At 42.3% G+C, this 18,050-nt stretch overlaps 1 protein-coding gene across 1 annotated transcript in view; it reads right to left on the bottom strand.

Moving 5' to 3' along the window:
• The window catches only part of Znf521 (zinc finger protein 521), a 221,284-nt gene that overhangs the window by 116,999 nt on the left and 86,235 nt on the right, over positions 1 to 18,050 (bottom strand). The window contains exon 2 of the mRNA XM_035438745.1: positions 13,631 to 16,983. Coding sequence (XP_035294636.1) covers positions 13,631 to 16,543 — 2,913 coding nt within the window. The 5' untranslated portion in view covers positions 16,544 to 16,983. The remainder of the gene's footprint in view (positions 1 to 13,630; positions 16,984 to 18,050) is intronic.

Raw genomic sequence — 18,050 nt, 5'->3', positions numbered from 1 at the left:
TTTTTCAAGAGGTTGGTGTCTTTGACTTTCAATAATGTATGTACATAACTACCTGGAACTAATTTTTATTTGAGAATGAATGTGATTTTTGCCCCAATAGTTAATGAATTCAATACTTCATCCACTTCCTCCCTGATGAGCAAAGAAGGCTGCATGCTATCCTCAGGTTTCAGACACTTATCTATATCAAGACGTTACAGGTTATGATATCTTTATTCAAATAATACTGGCCAAGCACAAGCCAGAGCGTGCCCAGAGGCAGCAAGCTAGGGAGGCCAAAGAGAGGGGCTCCCCACGTGTCTGCTGCCCCTTAAGAACTCCTCATGCGTCATCCTGAACCTCCCCTGACCACGCCCTGACAGTCGTAGTCAAGCACACCTGTAGCTAGCTCCTACGAGACGTGGCTACAGTGTCTCCCTACACTTATCTCTTTGGAAACTTCTCTTGTGGGGTCTGTAGACTGGTTACAAAATGATGATGTGGTAGGACAAGTCCTCCCTAGCCTGTTGCCCTCCCCCTCAGTATCTTTGCTAATCTGTGTGTATGGTCTCACTATGTAGTCCAGGCTAGCCTCAAAACTCTATATCTATAGCCTCTTATATGCTGAGTCTAATGTCTGTGTATCATGGTGCCCAGTGTTTGAATCTCTTGGTGTTTCATTTCTCCATAGTCATGTTGGAATTACTTGTCAAGTTCCAAACCTCAAAACCAAGAACATGAAACAAACAACCGTTGCTAAAATCCCAAATGGAAGAATCACTGCATCAGTTTCAGCACAAGTGATGACCTCATGATGCTGGGGATTCTGACCCAAGAACAAATCACACTTTATCATTTATCTAAGCCTTCTCAAACATCTCTCGAAAATGCTTAATCCATTTCTATATAAATGTTTCATGTATTTGATAAGATTTATTTTGAATACACATAATTTTGTGTCTATTATAAATGAAATCATTTAGATTTCATGCTTCACTGTTTTGTTACACTGTGAATAAAGAGCATGTAACTTAAGCAAATGTTTCACACCAGCATCAGCAGCTGTGTTAAAATCTGTTTTAGGTTCTTTTGCAGTGAGTCCAAGGATCTGGCTCAGTGGTACACAGCTTCCCAGATACTTTTAGGTATCTTTATAAACAAAAAATAAGACACCCTCTACGTGACAGTTAAACTGTTTTCCCGCTTTTGAGCTATACTTCTATATTTAAATTTGTCTTACTTTGTTAGTAATATTACAAGCTTGATCAGTAGTTTTATAAAATATTAATTTCATCAAAACTTTCCTATTATTTGGACTGATTGCTAATATTGACATTGTGAATAGTCTTCATTAGGTCAAGGAAAGTCTTGTTTCATTGCTAGTTTAGTATTTTTAAGCATGAGGAGATGATGAATATTTTTGTCTGGAATCCTGGGGATAAACATATAACTTATTTAATTTGCTAATGTAGTAAACGAGTCCACCTCCTGAGTTTGAACCCACTTTACAATAATGTAATCTTATTTTTGACAACCATGGAATTTCATTTATTGATAATTTGATTAAAATTTTAGGATGTAAAATTATGACTAAAACTGACCTAGACTATTCTTTTTCTCTATGTTGGTCTGGTTTGATATGAAGATAATATAGAGTATTAGCTCTTATATTTTTTGCATACCTTTGGGTTTATGTGTATATTTAGGAAAATTCACTCTAAAAACCATCCGGTTTTATATTTTCTTTGTAAGAAGATTTTCAAGAGTTTATTAAGCTTTTTAATGTTGGTGGGATTCCCTCTCCCCCTCCCCCCCTGCTCCTCTCTCTCAGCCTCTCCTTGAGCTGGTTTGATAACTTACATTATTCTAACACCATTTCCATATAATAGAAACCTTCGAGTTAGTATCATAAATATATGCACATAATGGATAGTTCTTATTCATTATATTTGGCTTTGGGGGTAAAAGTTAACATGAGAAGCAATGGGTCCATGCAAACCAAGCAGTGGTTAGAAATAAACCAACCTATGTGTGTCCCCATTCATCATCATCATATAGAACAAGACTGGGACACTCCCATCACCTAGAAGAATTCTTCCCATTTCTTCCCAGTAGCTTCCAGCCTAGAGGTAACTACTCTGACCTCAATTATCACAGACTACTTTTGCCCATTCTTAAATTTGCATGGCTAGAGCAAGCCATTGTATGTATCTGGTTCCATCTTTCGCCACTGTGTGAGGGTCACTTGGACTGCTCTATAATAGCAGGTCATTCTCTGTTGCTGAGTAGTACTCCATTACAAACAGGTTTGCCCATATCATTAGGGAAGTATTTATTCACTCCATGTTAATGGGTGCTTTGGCTTATTGCAGTTGGAAGTATATATGCATAAAACACTATGGATAGTCTTTAGAACTTACAGTAAACATGTCCTAGGACATCTTTATAAATCTAGGAATGCACTGATAGCCAAAAAATTAAGCTGGCTAACTTTAATTATGTACCACATGATAGTGTTCAAAGCACTTGTGTGACATTTTACTCCCTTTACTATAGTTAGAGTGCTTGGTTCAGTTGGAGTAAGAATGTTTAACTGCTAGTTATGTCCATACATTGAGCTGTTATTCTCCCTTTGTCTTTTTAACCTCTATTAATGAAGTTACGCCTTCTCTTTTCTTACTAAGATGACTATGATCTTTGTTACTAATTACTCTCATCAGAGGCTTGGATATTTCACTGGTCCTTTTCCCCTTCTATTTGGCAGTTTATGTGTTTCTTCAACAGTCTCTGCACTTAGCTCTAATGTTTTCCTTCCTTCTATATTTTAGGGTTCATTTTCTTGTTTGCTTCCTTACAGTAGAGCTCATGTTGTGTTTTTAATTCATCAGTAAAATTTGCTTATTTTCTAACATAATTTTGTTTCCAAATAACTTACTAAGTCCTGTATTACTTGTATGTTTTTAAACATGTTTGGTTTGCAACAGAGTCTCATTTAAACCAGGCTGGGCTGGAATTAAAAGTGTAACTGAGAATGTCCTTGAAATAATTCTCCTCCTGTCCCCAACTCCTCACTGATGCTCACTGTCACAGGCATGCACCACACCTAGCCACCAGACCTAAGTTTTTTTTTGGTTTGTTTCTACTCTTTTTTTTTCAGATTTTTTTATTTGAATTAGAAACAAGATTGTTTTACATGACAATCCCAGTTCCCTTCTCCCTCCCATCGTCCTCCCCTACCACCACCCCCCAACTAAAACCCTACCTATCACATATCCTTTCTGCTCCCCCTGGATGGTGAGGCCTTCCATAGGGTGTCATCAGAGTCTATCATATCCTTTGGGATAGGGCCTAGGCCCACCCCTGTGTGTCTTGGCTCAGGGAGTATTCCTCTATGTGGAATGGGCTCCCAAAGCCCACACCTATGCTAGGGATAAGTACTGAACTACTACAGGAGGTCCTGTAGATTTCTGAGGTGTCCTCAATGAAATCCATGTTCCTGGGGTCTAGATCAGTCCCATGCTGGTTTCCCAGCTATCAGTCTGGGGAGCAAGTATTCCCCAATATCCAGGTCAGATGTTTCTGTGGGTTTCACCAGTCTGGTCTGGACCCTTTTGCTCATCACTCGTCCTTCTCCACAACTGGATTCCAGTTCAGTTCAGTGATAAGTTGTGGGTGTTAGCTTCTACTTCCACCAGCTACTGGATGGGGGCTATCGGCTAGCATATAAGTCAGTCATCAATCTCATTATCAGGAGAGGGCATTTAAGGTAGCCTCTCCTCTGTTGCTTACATTGTTAGTTGGTGTCATCTTTGTAGATCTCCAGACATTTCCCTAGTGCCTGATTTCTCTGTAAACCTAAAATGTCTCCCTCTATTATGGTATCTCCATTCTTGTTATCTTCTAGTCTTCCCCTGACTCAGCCTTTCTGCTCCCTCATGACCATCCTTCCTCTTCTTCCCTTCTCATTCTCCTAGCTCCCCCAAGCTCTTCCTGTGCTCTCAATTTGCTCAGGGGATCTTGACCCTTTCCCCTTCTCCTGGGGAACATGTATGTCTCTCTCAAGGTCCTCCTTGTTCACTAGCTTCTCTGGCAGTGTGGATTGTAGGCTGGTAATCCTTTACTCTATGACTAAAATCCACATAAGAGTGAGTATACCATGTTTGTCTTTTTGTGATTGGGTTACCTGGCTCAGAACGGTTTCTTCTAGTTCCATGCAATTTCCTGCAAATTTCAAGATTCCATTGTGTAAACGTACCACATTTTCTCTATCCACTCTTCCAGACCTAAGTATTTTTAATTTCTATTTACAGACTTGTTTGCACTTTGTTTGATTCTTTAACTTGAAAATTTATTATTTACTATTCTCACTTAAAATGTATTTGTATTGTACTCAATGAATATGATTTGTGTGGTCTTCAGTGTTTAGATTCACTGAGACCTTTTTTCAAGATGGAGAGAAGTGAATGGGACAGTTGAGGTCTGGTGTAGAAACACGATGCAGAGAAGAGACATGAGGAAACCAGAACCAACAGGCCAGCAAGCACAGGCCTGGTGAGCTTGGAGATGGGGATCACACAGGAAGCAGAAGCCAGAGGCAGAAATGGCCAGAAGAAAGACACAGCACTTTCCAAGGAAAGAGAATCAAATAACTCCAGTTGGATTTGGTGGAGAGTTAGCAGGACCTCAAACTGGTAATGTGGTTTAGCTTGAAAGTGGAAATGATAAATTTTCTCAATTCTATGGAATGATGATCAATAAAAAGAGGGTGATTATGGCCCAGCAAGTTCAGAACATTCAGATCATTTTCATTTCTAAATTGTATTTTTTTAATTTGCATGTGTCTGTATTTGTGCCATGAACATGTAGGCGTCCGTGGAAGCCAGAAGAGGATATTGGGTCCCCTGTTACAAGTGATTGTGAGTTGCCTCATGTGGATGTTGGAAATTGAACCTACAGCTTCTGCAAAAACAGCAACAAGTGGGTCTTAACCACTAAGCTATCTCCAGCTCCAGAATCAAACCTATTTACATATGAGAACAACTCAAAGTTTAACACAAAGTATCATCACAAGGAACTTGATATTCAGTCTTTTTCTTAAGTATCTGACCAAGGGTCAGCAAGATGGCTGAATAGTTAAGGGTGCTTGCAACTAAGCCAGACAATCTGATGTGGATCCTCAGAACCCATTCAGTAGAAGGAAAGACCCGACTCCTGCAAGTTGTGCTAAAGACTTGGCAAATGCATATACACACACGTGTATGCACACAGACACACAAACAAATGAATAAATTAATTAATAAATAAATAAATTGGGGAGGAGACTTTGGCAGAGTTCTCATGGATAAGATGTTAAACTTCTAGAAATTCAAAGTAGATACAACAGAAAACTGAAAATGTGCCATGTGGTAGGTAAAGCTATTCAGAATGCATCTTTCTACCTTTTAACATACTTCTTGAATACTTAATAATTTCCATCTTGACTCAGTTGCAGTAAAAATATAAAAACCTCCTCCTAGGTAAAGCTCAGAGGCTACATTCAGTAAGTCCAAGCTTTTTTAGTATTAAACCTAAAGGTCAGATATTACACACTCATGGTGGTACACAAAACCATTTCTGCCAGGCAGTGGTGGCACACCTTTAATCCAAGCACTTGGAGGCAGAGGCAGGTGGACCTCTGAGTTTGAGGTCAGTCTGGTCTATAGAGGGAGTTTCAGGACAGTCAAGGCTGTTACACCGAGAAACGCTGTACAAAAAAAAAAAAAAAAAAAAAAAAAAAAAAAAAAAGGAAAAGAAAATTCTGAAAATTCTGACTCCTAAAAGCACATTGCAAACACAGTGATAATATCAGCAAAAAGTTGGAACTGGAGGGAGTCACAGATAACCTAAGGTCAGTAGTTGTATGTGGGGCTATGATCAATACAAGCTGACCTGGGGGCTGGGCACAAAGAATAGAGACAGCCAGTCAACAGCCTCTAGGCCCATGCCCAGACATTTATGCCAAGACCATTAACTCTTTCTGTAGACACAAAACAACTATTTCACACAATTTCACACAACAATAAATCTGAAGACAGATTGGACTTGGCAAAGCAATTTAGTATATTGCAAGAATGTTGAGTCTTATGAATTTACTTTATCATATAAATTTCCAACCTAATTTTTAAATGTGGTTACTGAGAGGGAACCCAGCCATTTAATTTTTTCCTCCTTGTATAAAAGCTCTACAAGCTTAGTATTAGCAACCTGAAATAAGAACTAACTTTTTCTCAACCTCATATGGAAATTCCTATGATATTAAAAGAATGCAAAAGAAATACAGAAATTGACTACCTTCTAATATACATTGCCATTGACAGAATTTTGATTCTCAGACACTTGAAATAAACCTTTATATTAAAGATAAATTTTGAAAAATTAGAAACTTCAAAGCTTTTTAACTTATTTTAGCATTCTTGCATCATAGCACGCTTTGGGAAAACAATCAGTATATCTATGAACTAAGTTATCACATATTTGATGTACCCTCAAATACGTCTTACCGCTTCTGTTACTTTGAAGTACTATGAGTTCATTCAACTATGTTTACCAAGATTCTAGGAAGCCACATAGACTGGCCAGATGTGGGGATTTGTTTGAGGAAGGGAGAAGCCAATGAAGAATGTCAATTGACATCATTTAATTTAACTGTACACTTCCTATTAAGACCTGAAGAAGGCATTAGAAGACAGAGGTGACAGACATGGATTCATGAGGACGAGCTAAAGTAAGATGATGACTTTGGAGGCAGGAAGCAGCACTTGACAGACATCTTGACAATTCTAGTTAGAGGTGCTATCCCTGGGGCTTCCTAATGGGCTGGGAGGGGCAGGGAGGAACTGGGAAGGACTGCCAATGTTTCCCTCAGTAACTAGGGTGTTTCCCTTCACTACAATCATGGATATCTGGGAGCAGAATGCCCAACTTGGTGTAGAACTCAGTGAGGAGCTTTGGGCAGGAGGGGGCAATAAATCTAAGCATAAATATAGTCACTGCCACTGATAGTGATAACTGAACACATCTTATTTTGCTTGATCTCAGATGCTAAGTAGGGTCTGGTTAGTAAGGCCCAGTGAGTATTTGGATGGAGACAGTTACTGCCCCCTGAGTATGTCAGCTGCCTGAGCAGAGCAGGCAGAAGTAAAACACAGGACCACAGGGAAGTCCAGGTACCTCCTGGTCTACATTAGGGACAGAAAAAAAGCAAAAGCTCTCAAAGCAGCTATAGGAAAACAGTCTGGACAGGGATGTCACAAACTCCCAGGGACATTAGGAGTGAGATAGATCCCTTTGTGGCTAATGCTTCAGAAAAGACCACAGAAAGCACATCTCTCCATCCTGATGACCAAAAGGTGGTAGTGAGGCAGGAGCCTTGGCTGCTGCTCCAGGAAGCCTTGGAAGGGGGTTTTTACCAGATAGGGGCTGGAATCTCAAAGGTAAAACAATGATTTGAGTTCAAATGGGGTGAAAATATAAGTGGTGACCCTACAGTCAGCCGGTGTCCTCTAAAATCATTGTGCTACGCTTCTTCAATACTCGAGGTTAGCTTGAGGAAGGTCCAGGCAGATACAAGCTCCATGGCATCCAGAAGGTAGCACTGATACATAAGAAGCCTGACACTGCTGTAGGCATTTGTGTGTGTGCCCAAGTTTGCGCCCTAAAGAGCTCATGAAAGGAAAAGAGCTATGTAAATAGGTTGTGGAGCATGTTCTATGTGATATGTACTATGTACCATAGGACAGGAAAACCCAGTAGTAGGAACTGAAGTAAAGGCCTTATAGAATGACTGACCTCCAAAAGTGGGTCAGTTGGGTAGATTCACTGCAGAGGTAAGAAGGAAGACAGGAGGACAAGACACTATAGCAACAGAGGCAACTTGTGTGAGGACTGAAGCATTTTGAATTTATAGAGGGTTGTGGGGGATCAAGAAAAGGGAGGGGAGACTTGGCATCCCAGATCTGATGAGTCCTGTATGCCCACAAGAAAAATGATTAATGCATTGTCCTAGGTGGACTAAGATGCAGAACCTTTCAAAAACTCAAATGGCAAGCAATTGGGGAGGGAAGGGAGAGGATTTGTGTTTTAGATCAGTTGTTCTCATAGCTATCTATGCACAATGGGTATGGAAATATAACAATGCCAAGGGGTAATTCTATGGCTGCTTCAGTAGTTCAAAGTGAAGGATAAATGGAACTTAAAGCACGGTGGATGGGGTTAAGGAAGCACTGGTGTAAGAAATAACCAGTAACTGAATTGGAGATGGCGAAAATGGAGGCAGCTTTATGTGGACATGAAGGAAGAGACTGTGAAGTCAAGGAGATGTAGTAGTGACAAGAATTTACAGGAAGGTTAATGGGCTCAAGTTTGGATCTGCAGAGTTTCAAGTCCCTGGGTCTCAAGCAGACAACTGAGAGGGAGTGCAAGACCCAGTGGAAGGATTTGAATCAGAGATACCATTGTTGTTGAAAGCTGTCTTCATTAGAGAGTTAGGAGATGGTTCAATGAATAAATGCTTTCTGTGCAAGAATGAGGACCTAAGTTTGGATCCCCAGGACCCACATAGAAAGCTTACACAGTAGTGCATGCCAACAACCAAGCCTGGCGGTGGGTGGAGGCAGCTGGGTATCAAGTCTAACCAATTGGTGAGCACCAGGCTCAGAGAGAGGTATCTCAAAAGACAAAAGAGAGGAGAATTCCCCTGGTGTCTACCTCTGTCCTCCACATGGCTGTGTGCACACCTAAGTGCACATGTGGACACAAACACATACAGCACACACATACACACATACACACATAAACAGACAATCAAATTAATTAATGAATGAATACATAAATACCATATTCTTGAGGTATAAGTTCCATTCAAAAGAATGCACTAATTTTACATCCAGCAAGTACTGACAAAAATATGCAGGCACATAACCAAAACTAAAATCAAACTGTAGCACATTTCTGTTGCTCCCCAGAGGTCCACCCTGCCCCCTGGAGGCAGAATTTGGAGAGTCATCAGTATAATGTGACAGTTGTAGCAATAGGACCTGGAGTGGCTGAGGCCATGGGACAGAACATGCGAAGTCAGAAAAGCAATGCAAATAAGGACTAGCAGTAGCCTCAAAGGAGCAGGCTATGGGAGAATCACAGAGGTGTGAGGCAGCTGGGAAGGGATTCCAAGAAACGCAACAGCCACCTGTGACAAGTAGTAGCAATGATAACATAACTAAAAGCCAGAGAGAGAGAGAGAGTACAGAGCAGTCAGCTGCCCAGCAACAGGTACTCAGAACCCTTCGCAACAAGGAAAAACGGCTGAGGACAGAGGACAGCTGGGAAATAGTACAGCAGCTTGTGACAAATGCCTGGGCTTGGAAGATATCTGTATTAAAGAGCCTGGAACTGCAAAGAGAGGATCTTAGCCAGGTGTGATCACATGTCTGTAAATCGGAGAAAGGTGGATTGGCAGCTCCAGGACAGTCTGCTACACAGTAAATGTGAGGTCAGTGTAAGACCCATCTCAAGAAGAAACATACCCCATCATCCTGGGCCTGAATGGAGTTGGAGTAGAGGTCGTAACTTTCTTCTCTGCCACTTATAAGCTATGTGATCTTAGGTTATTTAAATTTATATGAGCCTGGTTGTTTGTCTCTAAAATACAGTGGCTAAATCAGATGGCCTCCACTGTCCCTTCCAACAATAATGATGGCTTGCAAGAGTAATTTCAATGCACTGGCAGGAACAGTATGTATTGAAATGATCCCTGGGAGAAATCTAGAAACCATCCTGAAACACAAAAACAGAGGTAGAAGGATACCACAGACACCATGTTCATCCAACATCTATAAAAGAACTGTAAACCCATGTGAAAGTCTTCTAAGACACTGATGGGGTTTCCATCAGTCAACCCAGAGGAGCTAATGTTTATTCACATTGCAAATGTCAGGAATTCTGCTAGGCACCTCATTTGTAGCTAAGGCTTAACAGCCAGGGTGCTTCCTCTCTCATGAGTTCTCCTCTCCCTGGACACAGTAGGTAATACGCAAATTTACATCACAGTCAACCTTAGAGGAGCTGTGTTCCAACGCCTCACACAAACTTTCCATTCATAGTCATGGGAGCAAACCACAAGGAAACTTTTTTTTTTCATAAATTCTGAAGGCATTATTAAGCAAGAAAAGATGAACTCAAATTCACTTCCAGATGCCTCCACAAAATGTCAGCTGCTGTACTTAATCCTCTTTGAGTGTCACACACCTTGTCTTGCATCCATTTGGGGGACTGCATGGTAACATATCTCTAGACTTTTATATAAATTCAAATCTGTTCAATGATGTAATCTAGTATCAATCAGAGATAACCCACATGTCTCTGACACAGGTACATTACTGGGAGTGCCTACCGGGATCCCTATGTAATCAGAACACAATTCAGGAAAATCTAGAAGCTTGAAAAACATCTGTGTGTCTTGGCTTTCTCGTCTGTGGTCATCTTCCTCTCTCATTTGAAGTTTGAGTAACAAAAATGGGAAACATCCTTACTGCTGATGCCTTCAGAGAATCCAGGGAATCTAAGGCAAAAGTCATGGAACTCACATTTCATTTGTGATAAAATTTATTCTCCAATGACACACCTTTTGGCTTTATAGTAAGTTTTCTTTTATGTGGCATGCAAAAAAACTAAAACCAAAACCAAACAAACAAAAAATCACACTTCACTTATAATGGGAAACCACAAATTTAACATGACTAATGAAGGATGTAAACAAATAAATATTTATTATATAATATCATTTCTTCCCACTAACATACTATATTTGTAGGATTTTCTTAAGTAGAAACTTTTATGAATGTTTAGGAAAATTGTTCTGTCAGTCCAAATAATTGCATATTATGAATTTGAGAGAGTACTACATACAACTTTATAACTGAAACAGAATAATGAATTTTAAAATGGCAATAGTAATGATAATGAACATATTGAAAAAACACTCAGTTGGTTATGAAAATAGGAAATATTTACATACTAAATCCTAATATCTGGTCAATTAAGGTCATCTCTGCAAGCTTTTTAAAAAGAAGTTTCAGAGAGAGATAGCTGACTGCATAAAAAGTTGTTTTGACCATTGATAGCACCTAAAAGAAATCACTGTGGATGCAAGCATTTTCAAAATAAATATTGAAAATGTAGATTGCAAATAACCTTTCTATCTATCATTACTACTTCAGGACTAATTAAAAATGATTTAAGGATAAGCTTTCTGGTTGGTATTTAGCTCAGTAATAGAATGCTAGGCTATGAAGAACAAGGCACTGGAGGAAAAAAAATAGAGGCCAAGAATGTTTTTCCAGACAAGTAATTCTAGCTGAATTAATATGTACATATTCTTCATGAGTCTGCTTTCGTTTCTTAAGCATTTCATTTCAAGTAGAACAAATAAATAGTGTAATTTGTAAGTATCAGAAAGTATAAACCATGAATGCATAAGAAAAAGCAGGCATGGGCATTTTCAGAACCAATCTACTAAGAAACAAATGGTTCAGTCTGATTCTAAACACAGAAAATCACAGTTGCACACATACTAATGCAATCATTCTAACCCATCGTGACATGCTGTTTAAGTTAACCACAGATATTCAAACTCCTAGAAAAGGAGACAAAAAATTCTCTGCAAACATATTTTATGAACACTTATTCTACAATTAAAAAAGAATTGGGTGTCTATAAGCACCTGTGCATATTAGTGTGGACATCAGAGGTTGACATCAATTGTCTTCCTCTATCTTTTACCACCTTATACTTTGGGACAGGGACTCTCACTGGAGCTTGCTGTCCCAGCTGGACTTGATGGCTAGAAAGCCTAGGGCCCTTCTACTGCCATCTCCCCAGCATGGCTACACCTGACTGCAACCATGGGGGTTCTGAGGAACTCAGAGTCTCATGTTTGCACAGCAAGCACATTACCCATGCACTGTAGCTCCTTAATCTGTAACATTTAAAAACAAAACTTTTAGGGACAGTCTAGAAATTTGAATATGGCCCTTCATGCAGTAGAGATTCTGGATTTATCTAATTTCTGCTAATACAGCTAATTCTTTTGCCTTAGCCAATACTATGGCTAAACGTGGAACATCCTTATTAAAGGAGATATCAAAGTATATCTGCAATGTACTTCCAGGGGACTCAGGTTGTTTTTTTTAAATGGTTGAGGGAAGAGGAGAGAAACGGGGAAGAAAGATGTCAGGGAAGGGGGAGGGACAATGCTCTAATCTGGTAAACTGCATGAGTGCACAAACATACACATTCATTATGCTCTCTTTTTAATGTTTATATAGACATATAAACTTTATTTCAAACATCTTTTTGAAATAGAGTTTTGGGGGGAAACCCCACAATTTCTTATGATTAAGTACCACTTGTTTCCGGGACTGCTGGATGGATGTGAGCCTAAGCCAGGAACCACTATCCACACTATGTTCTTCCAGCTGCCTCCATCAGTCTGAAAGGTTTTCATTTATTTAAATGAGAGGAAGGCGCAGATTTACTTGGGCAGGGGAGATGGGAGAACAGCTTCAAAGTTTGGGAGTCTGCCTGTCACACAGATGCCACACTGGGTGAGGATGGGCTCTGTGTTGCCTGTTCCATTCTCTCCTACTGGCTGCCTGATGGCTATCTGTGGGGAGATGCCAGGAGCCCTCCGAGAGAGCTGGAGTGCAAAGACAAGATAAGAACCTTACAGGAACCCCACACGGAAGGGACAAGGATCTCCCTGGGGTTTTCATTTGGATGGATCTCCAGATAGGAGCAGGTAAGGAAGTGGAGGTGATAAAGACGACATTCCACAGAGCCCTCCTCTGCTCAGCTTCAAGGAATGATGGCTTATAAAACTACAATTGCATTGTTAATGAATGTGTTTCTTGTACTCATTGTGCCAAAGGAAACATGGAGATGCAGTACTCTGAAGCTGAGGGGGCAGGGAACGTTAACTTTGGAACCCAGAGAGAAAAGGCTCAGGAATAGTGTCTTTAAGCAGATAAATGTGGGCACTTTGAAAAACTCCTGTTGTGTGAAAATATTTTCCCCACTACCAAGAAGACAAAGAAAAACAGTGAGTGTTGACAATACTGCATTAGAAAGATACCCCTACCTAATTTGTTACCTGCCAGTGTATATATATATATATATATATATATATATATATATATATATATATATTCTTTTTAATTGACTCCAAGCCAGTATGTTGGCTCACACTACCTTACCCATGTGTCATTATCTCTTTGCCATGCACACAAGTCATAGCTGGGGATTTCAATGTCGGTGAAGCTATGCTGAGATTCCAGATCTCAGTGGGGTTGGCATGAGAGCCAGTCTCTTCAGTCACTGAGAAGACAATGTCCTAGGGGGGCTGGAATTGGTCCTATTTTGCACCATTCAAGGCAAAATGCTACTTATCAGGAACCAAGTAATTGCTAGCTAATGGCTATAGGGAGAAAAACATTGCATTTCAAACTACACATCTTTTGGCATACGTGACAATAGTAGATAAAACCATGGAAAGCTTGACTATAAAGTGGGGATAGCTTTTGAAGGAGGGGAAATAGCAAATGTGAGAAAGGCGAGTTACCTCATCTGACTGGGAGGGACTGATTCTGGGCATGGGCGACACTTGGGGCGTTTTCAACTGTGTACTGTTGCCGTCTGGCACGAGTTCCCGGTGCACCGTCTGGATATGGTTCTGGAGTTCGCTTTCAGACTCAAACTTGACATTGCAGCTTGAACAACGAGTCTTCAGTCCCCCTGCCTTGCCTTTGCCCTCCATGGCACTCAGATTCTCATTCTGGCCCAAGCCCGGTCTGCTGGTGCCAGGAGGGAGACTGAGGCCCGGGCTACTGCTCTTACTGAGATTCACACAGCCGGCACACAGACCATATGGCAGGCCATTGATATCAAGTTTCACCAGATCTTGCTTGGAACGGAACTCTTTGAGGCAAGATGCGCATTTATACAGTTTCTGAACGTGCTGGCCACGCCCAGTCGTCTGCACGGTGGACCCATTCCCTGTCTTCTGCATGTGGAAGGTCCCGTGGATTTTGAGTTCTAAGGTGGAGGTGACAGTCTGCATGCACACCACACAGCGAAACCCAGTCAGGGAATTCCTCAGGTCGGGGTGCATCTGGCAGTGCTCCAAAAACTCCTCTTCACTCTGTAGGGGCATCTTGCAAATGCGACAGTTTCCAGTATCCAGGCTCTTGCTGTGTGTGACTTTGTGTTCAGTGAGAGTTAAAAGGGAAGGGAAGCGCTCTCCACAGATAGGGCACATGTAGTGTTTGACGGGGCCTAGGTGGGTCTGCATATGTTCGCGGAGCCCATTTTCAGAGAAGAAGGTTCGAGAGCAAACGTTGCACTTGTAATTCCCTTTAATGAGCTCTGCTTTCTTTTTCACAATGGCGCTCTCTCCAGGTCTGATGTTGTGGTCCCGGAGCTGGTGGTTCTGCAGCAGGGTCTCCATGGTGTAGGCCGCGCCACAGATGTCACAGCCATACATGGGCTCGGAGCTGTCTACGTCCTCTTCGCTCCCGTCATGACTATTATGGGACTCCTGGCTGTTGGTGAGCAAGGTCTGCAGCTCTGCCTCCTCTTTCTGCACTTGCTCCGAGGCCCCGTTGGTGCCACAGTTGGGGGTCTTGGTTTCAAACACACAGTGCTTCTCCCGCAGATGCTTCTCCAGCAGGATGACGGCATGGAAGGCCTTGCTGCAGAACCTGCAGTTGTACTTCTTGCTGTGCGTGGTGATGTGGCATTGCAGCTCCACCTCAGTGCCAAAGGACTCGCCACAGAAGATGCACTTGTGCACCTTGCCCTGGTTCTCCAGGTGGTTGTGCTTCACGTGCAGCTGCAGGTCGGTCTCGTTGCGGAAGTCCCAGTTGCAGGACGTGCAGCGGTAGACCTTCTTCTCGTTGCTGTGCTTCACGGCCAAGTGCAGCTGGATGGAGACCTTCGAGTCAAACACTTCCTGGCAGAGGGTGCAGCGGAAGAAGACAAAGGTGTGCATGTCCAGCAGGTGCTTCTGCAGGTCGTCCACCGAGGTGAACTGCTTGTCACAGCTCTCGCAGATGTAGTAGGTTGAGGTGATCATGAAGTGGATGGTCACGTGCTTTAGCAAGGACTCCTGGTTGGGGAACTCTTTGTTACACTGAGGGCAGGTCAGTTTTGGCAGCACGGTGTCCAGGTGGGTTTTGAGGTGAGTCTGAAAGCTGTCTAGGGACGTGTACTTAGCACCACACTGATTACAGATGTATTCTCCGGCAGAACGGGCAGGGCCACCGCCCACTGCCTGCATCATCTTAAGAGATGTCTGCTCTATGGCCACAGGAGACAAGGGGCTCAAGGCCCGGGATTTCTTCCCATTGTGAATATAATTCAGGGCCAAGGGAATGTTTTTATGATTCTCTTTAATATGCTTATTCAGTTTGAGAACACTGTTGAATATTGGCGAATTCGTACAATAGGAACAAGAATAGACTTCAACTACAGGTTCTTTTGGAGTCCCGAGCACTGGAGACCCAAATCGGGAGCCACTGAGGTCACAGTGGACCTGTCTTATATGCTCTTCGAGGGAAGAGTCAGTGAGAAACCCCATGTAACAATGGGGACAAAAGAACGCATTGCTGTCCTTGGCTGCAGGGTTGGCAAACCCGTGAGAACATCGGATATGCTCCTGAAGGGTGTTGAGGTCATTGACAACTTCAGAGCAGAAGTTGCACTGGTAAACGATAGCAGGCATGGCGGAAACAATCAGGCCTGGGTCCTGAGCTTCATGCACTTGTTTGAGATGTTCATTTAAGTTATAGAGTGAGGGCAAGACCTCCAAGCAATACTGACAGATATGGGCCTGCTCCGGCTTATCTAGATGCATAGTTTTCAAGTGAATCTGCAGAACCGCAAGACTTGAAAATAACTGCTTGTTGCAGTAAATACAGCTGTAGGTGACTTTCGCTTGTTTGCTAGAGGGGCCGGTCATGTCAGAGGTCTGTTGAGCAGCTCGCTTCCTCCCTCGGCTCTTTGGAATTGGTGGTGCAGCCTCCACCATGGTTGAACTGTCCACTGAGAGGTTGGAATCTGGAGTCGTGCTGGACACAGAGGTGTACCCCACAGTGACCAGGGATGGGCTGTTGCTGTGGTTGCAGGACTCCGGTTGCTGGTGACTGTCCATGTGGCTGTACAGCTCCTCCACAGTGAGGAAGCTCTCTGAGCAGACGCTACACGAGTTCTTCTTTTCTCCCCCGTGCACCTGCTCTATGTGGTTCAGGAGGGAGGTCTCCTCCACAAACAGCTCGTGGCAGTACATGCACTGGAGGGCGGCTCGGTCCTCATTAGGGGAGCACTCGGGATGGCACTCCGCAATGTGCTTCTGGAGGTCCTCTGGGAAGTCAAAGCCTTCCTCACACTGGCTGCACTTCTGAGTGTCTTTCATCTTCCAGTCCTCCATCCTGGAGCCAGACTGGGAGCCGTCCTTGCCCCGCTCGTGAACCTGCATATGTCCGTGCAAGGAGCTAGAGGACAGGAACCCACGGCGACAAATGGCACATTTATATGGCTTGTTGGACGTGTGAGTCTTCAAGTGGATCTTCAGATGATCACTTCGGGAGAACGCTGCGTCGCATTCGCTGCAGTGGTACTTCTTGTCGCCCGTGTGGAGCTTTATGTGGCGGTCCCGGCTCCTCTTGTGTTTGAATAGCCGACTGCAGTAGGTGCATTTGAAGGGCAGCTTGTCACTGTGGCTCTGTTCATGGTGCTTTAGGTAGCTGAGGCGGCTAAATGACTTGTCACAGAACTGGCATGGGTACGGCAGTCCAGGGCCACCTTCTTCCTCTCCAAAGTCGCAGCCTTCTCCATGACTGGGGGACGTCTGATCCTTGCTGGAAGGTGAGGAGGCTGGCCAGGAGCAGGTGGGGTCGTCCTCAACATCAACTCCATCTGCAACGAGAGGCAACAGGACTCATCGTCACACATGTCGAGAGCTCAAGAATGAGTCACTCACACGGCTTCAATGAACACATACTTGGGCCATCCTGTACCTTTCAGGGGGAAAAACAGAAAGAGTGGGCATTTGAGTGAGACATGTTCAAATCCAAGCCCCAAGCTTTTAGTCTTCATTTACTTTTTGCTGGTTTGTAAAATATAAAAAGATATTAAATAGTTCTATGTCTAAATTACCCCTTTATTACTTTTTATCATTTTTCCTTAGAAGTGCGGCACATATTACACACTGACAATTTTATTAAAATGCAGATTTTAATATATTTAATGTTTCTTTTGTATTCATTCTAAAATGATTTGCATATTCTGTGAGCATGTGAAGAAGCAAATGAAAAGAGGAAATATTACAAGAGTGATTTAAAATTAATGCAGTCAACCCAGATGTCTAATATTTAATAAAAAATTCCCTCTGTATTTTGCTTGTTTTTCTACAAAAAGGCAATTCTGAAGACCAAAAGTCTTTTATGGGGTTCTTATTGATACAGACCTTATTGCTTTCAGCAAAAAAATATTAAAAAGTAAGCACATGAAAGGAGACAGAAAACACAATAATAATTATGTCTTGTGTAATGAAAGACAACCAGCTTTTCTTCAATAACTGCAAGATTCAGAAACCATAGGCCCAAAATGGATTATTAAATGTTAGAAGGCACTGCTAGACATTACATACAGCTAGGATCAGGCCGGATCAAGAAAAAAATTGAGAGGAGCACCAGATTGTAATCGTGTATTTTGTTGGGAAAGTTCAAGAGGTGGCCCACCATTTCTTCCTTCTGTAAGAAGCATCAGTGGCCTGGACTTCCTTAGCTAAACAGGACCGCACTTTGAGGTGAGCAGAGACAAAGCAACTTGTGAAAAACTGGAAACAGGAAAAGTGATAAATGATTATGGTAAATGCTGAGAGATTTATGTGCAACAAAGAGCAGACAAACAAGGCTGCCAGCCAGATCAAGCTTAGCACGGTATGTGTGAAGGAACTCAACCTTAGGTTTACATTAGGTGGT

The sequence above is a fragment of the Cricetulus griseus genome, chromosome 2 (genome assembly GCF_003668045.3).
Source record: "Cricetulus griseus strain 17A/GY chromosome 2, alternate assembly CriGri-PICRH-1.0, whole genome shotgun sequence".
NCBI lineage: Eukaryota > Metazoa > Chordata > Mammalia > Rodentia > Cricetidae > Cricetulus > Cricetulus griseus.
Note: the sequence above shows the minus strand (reverse complement) of the source record. Positions and strands in the feature narration are given on the sequence as shown.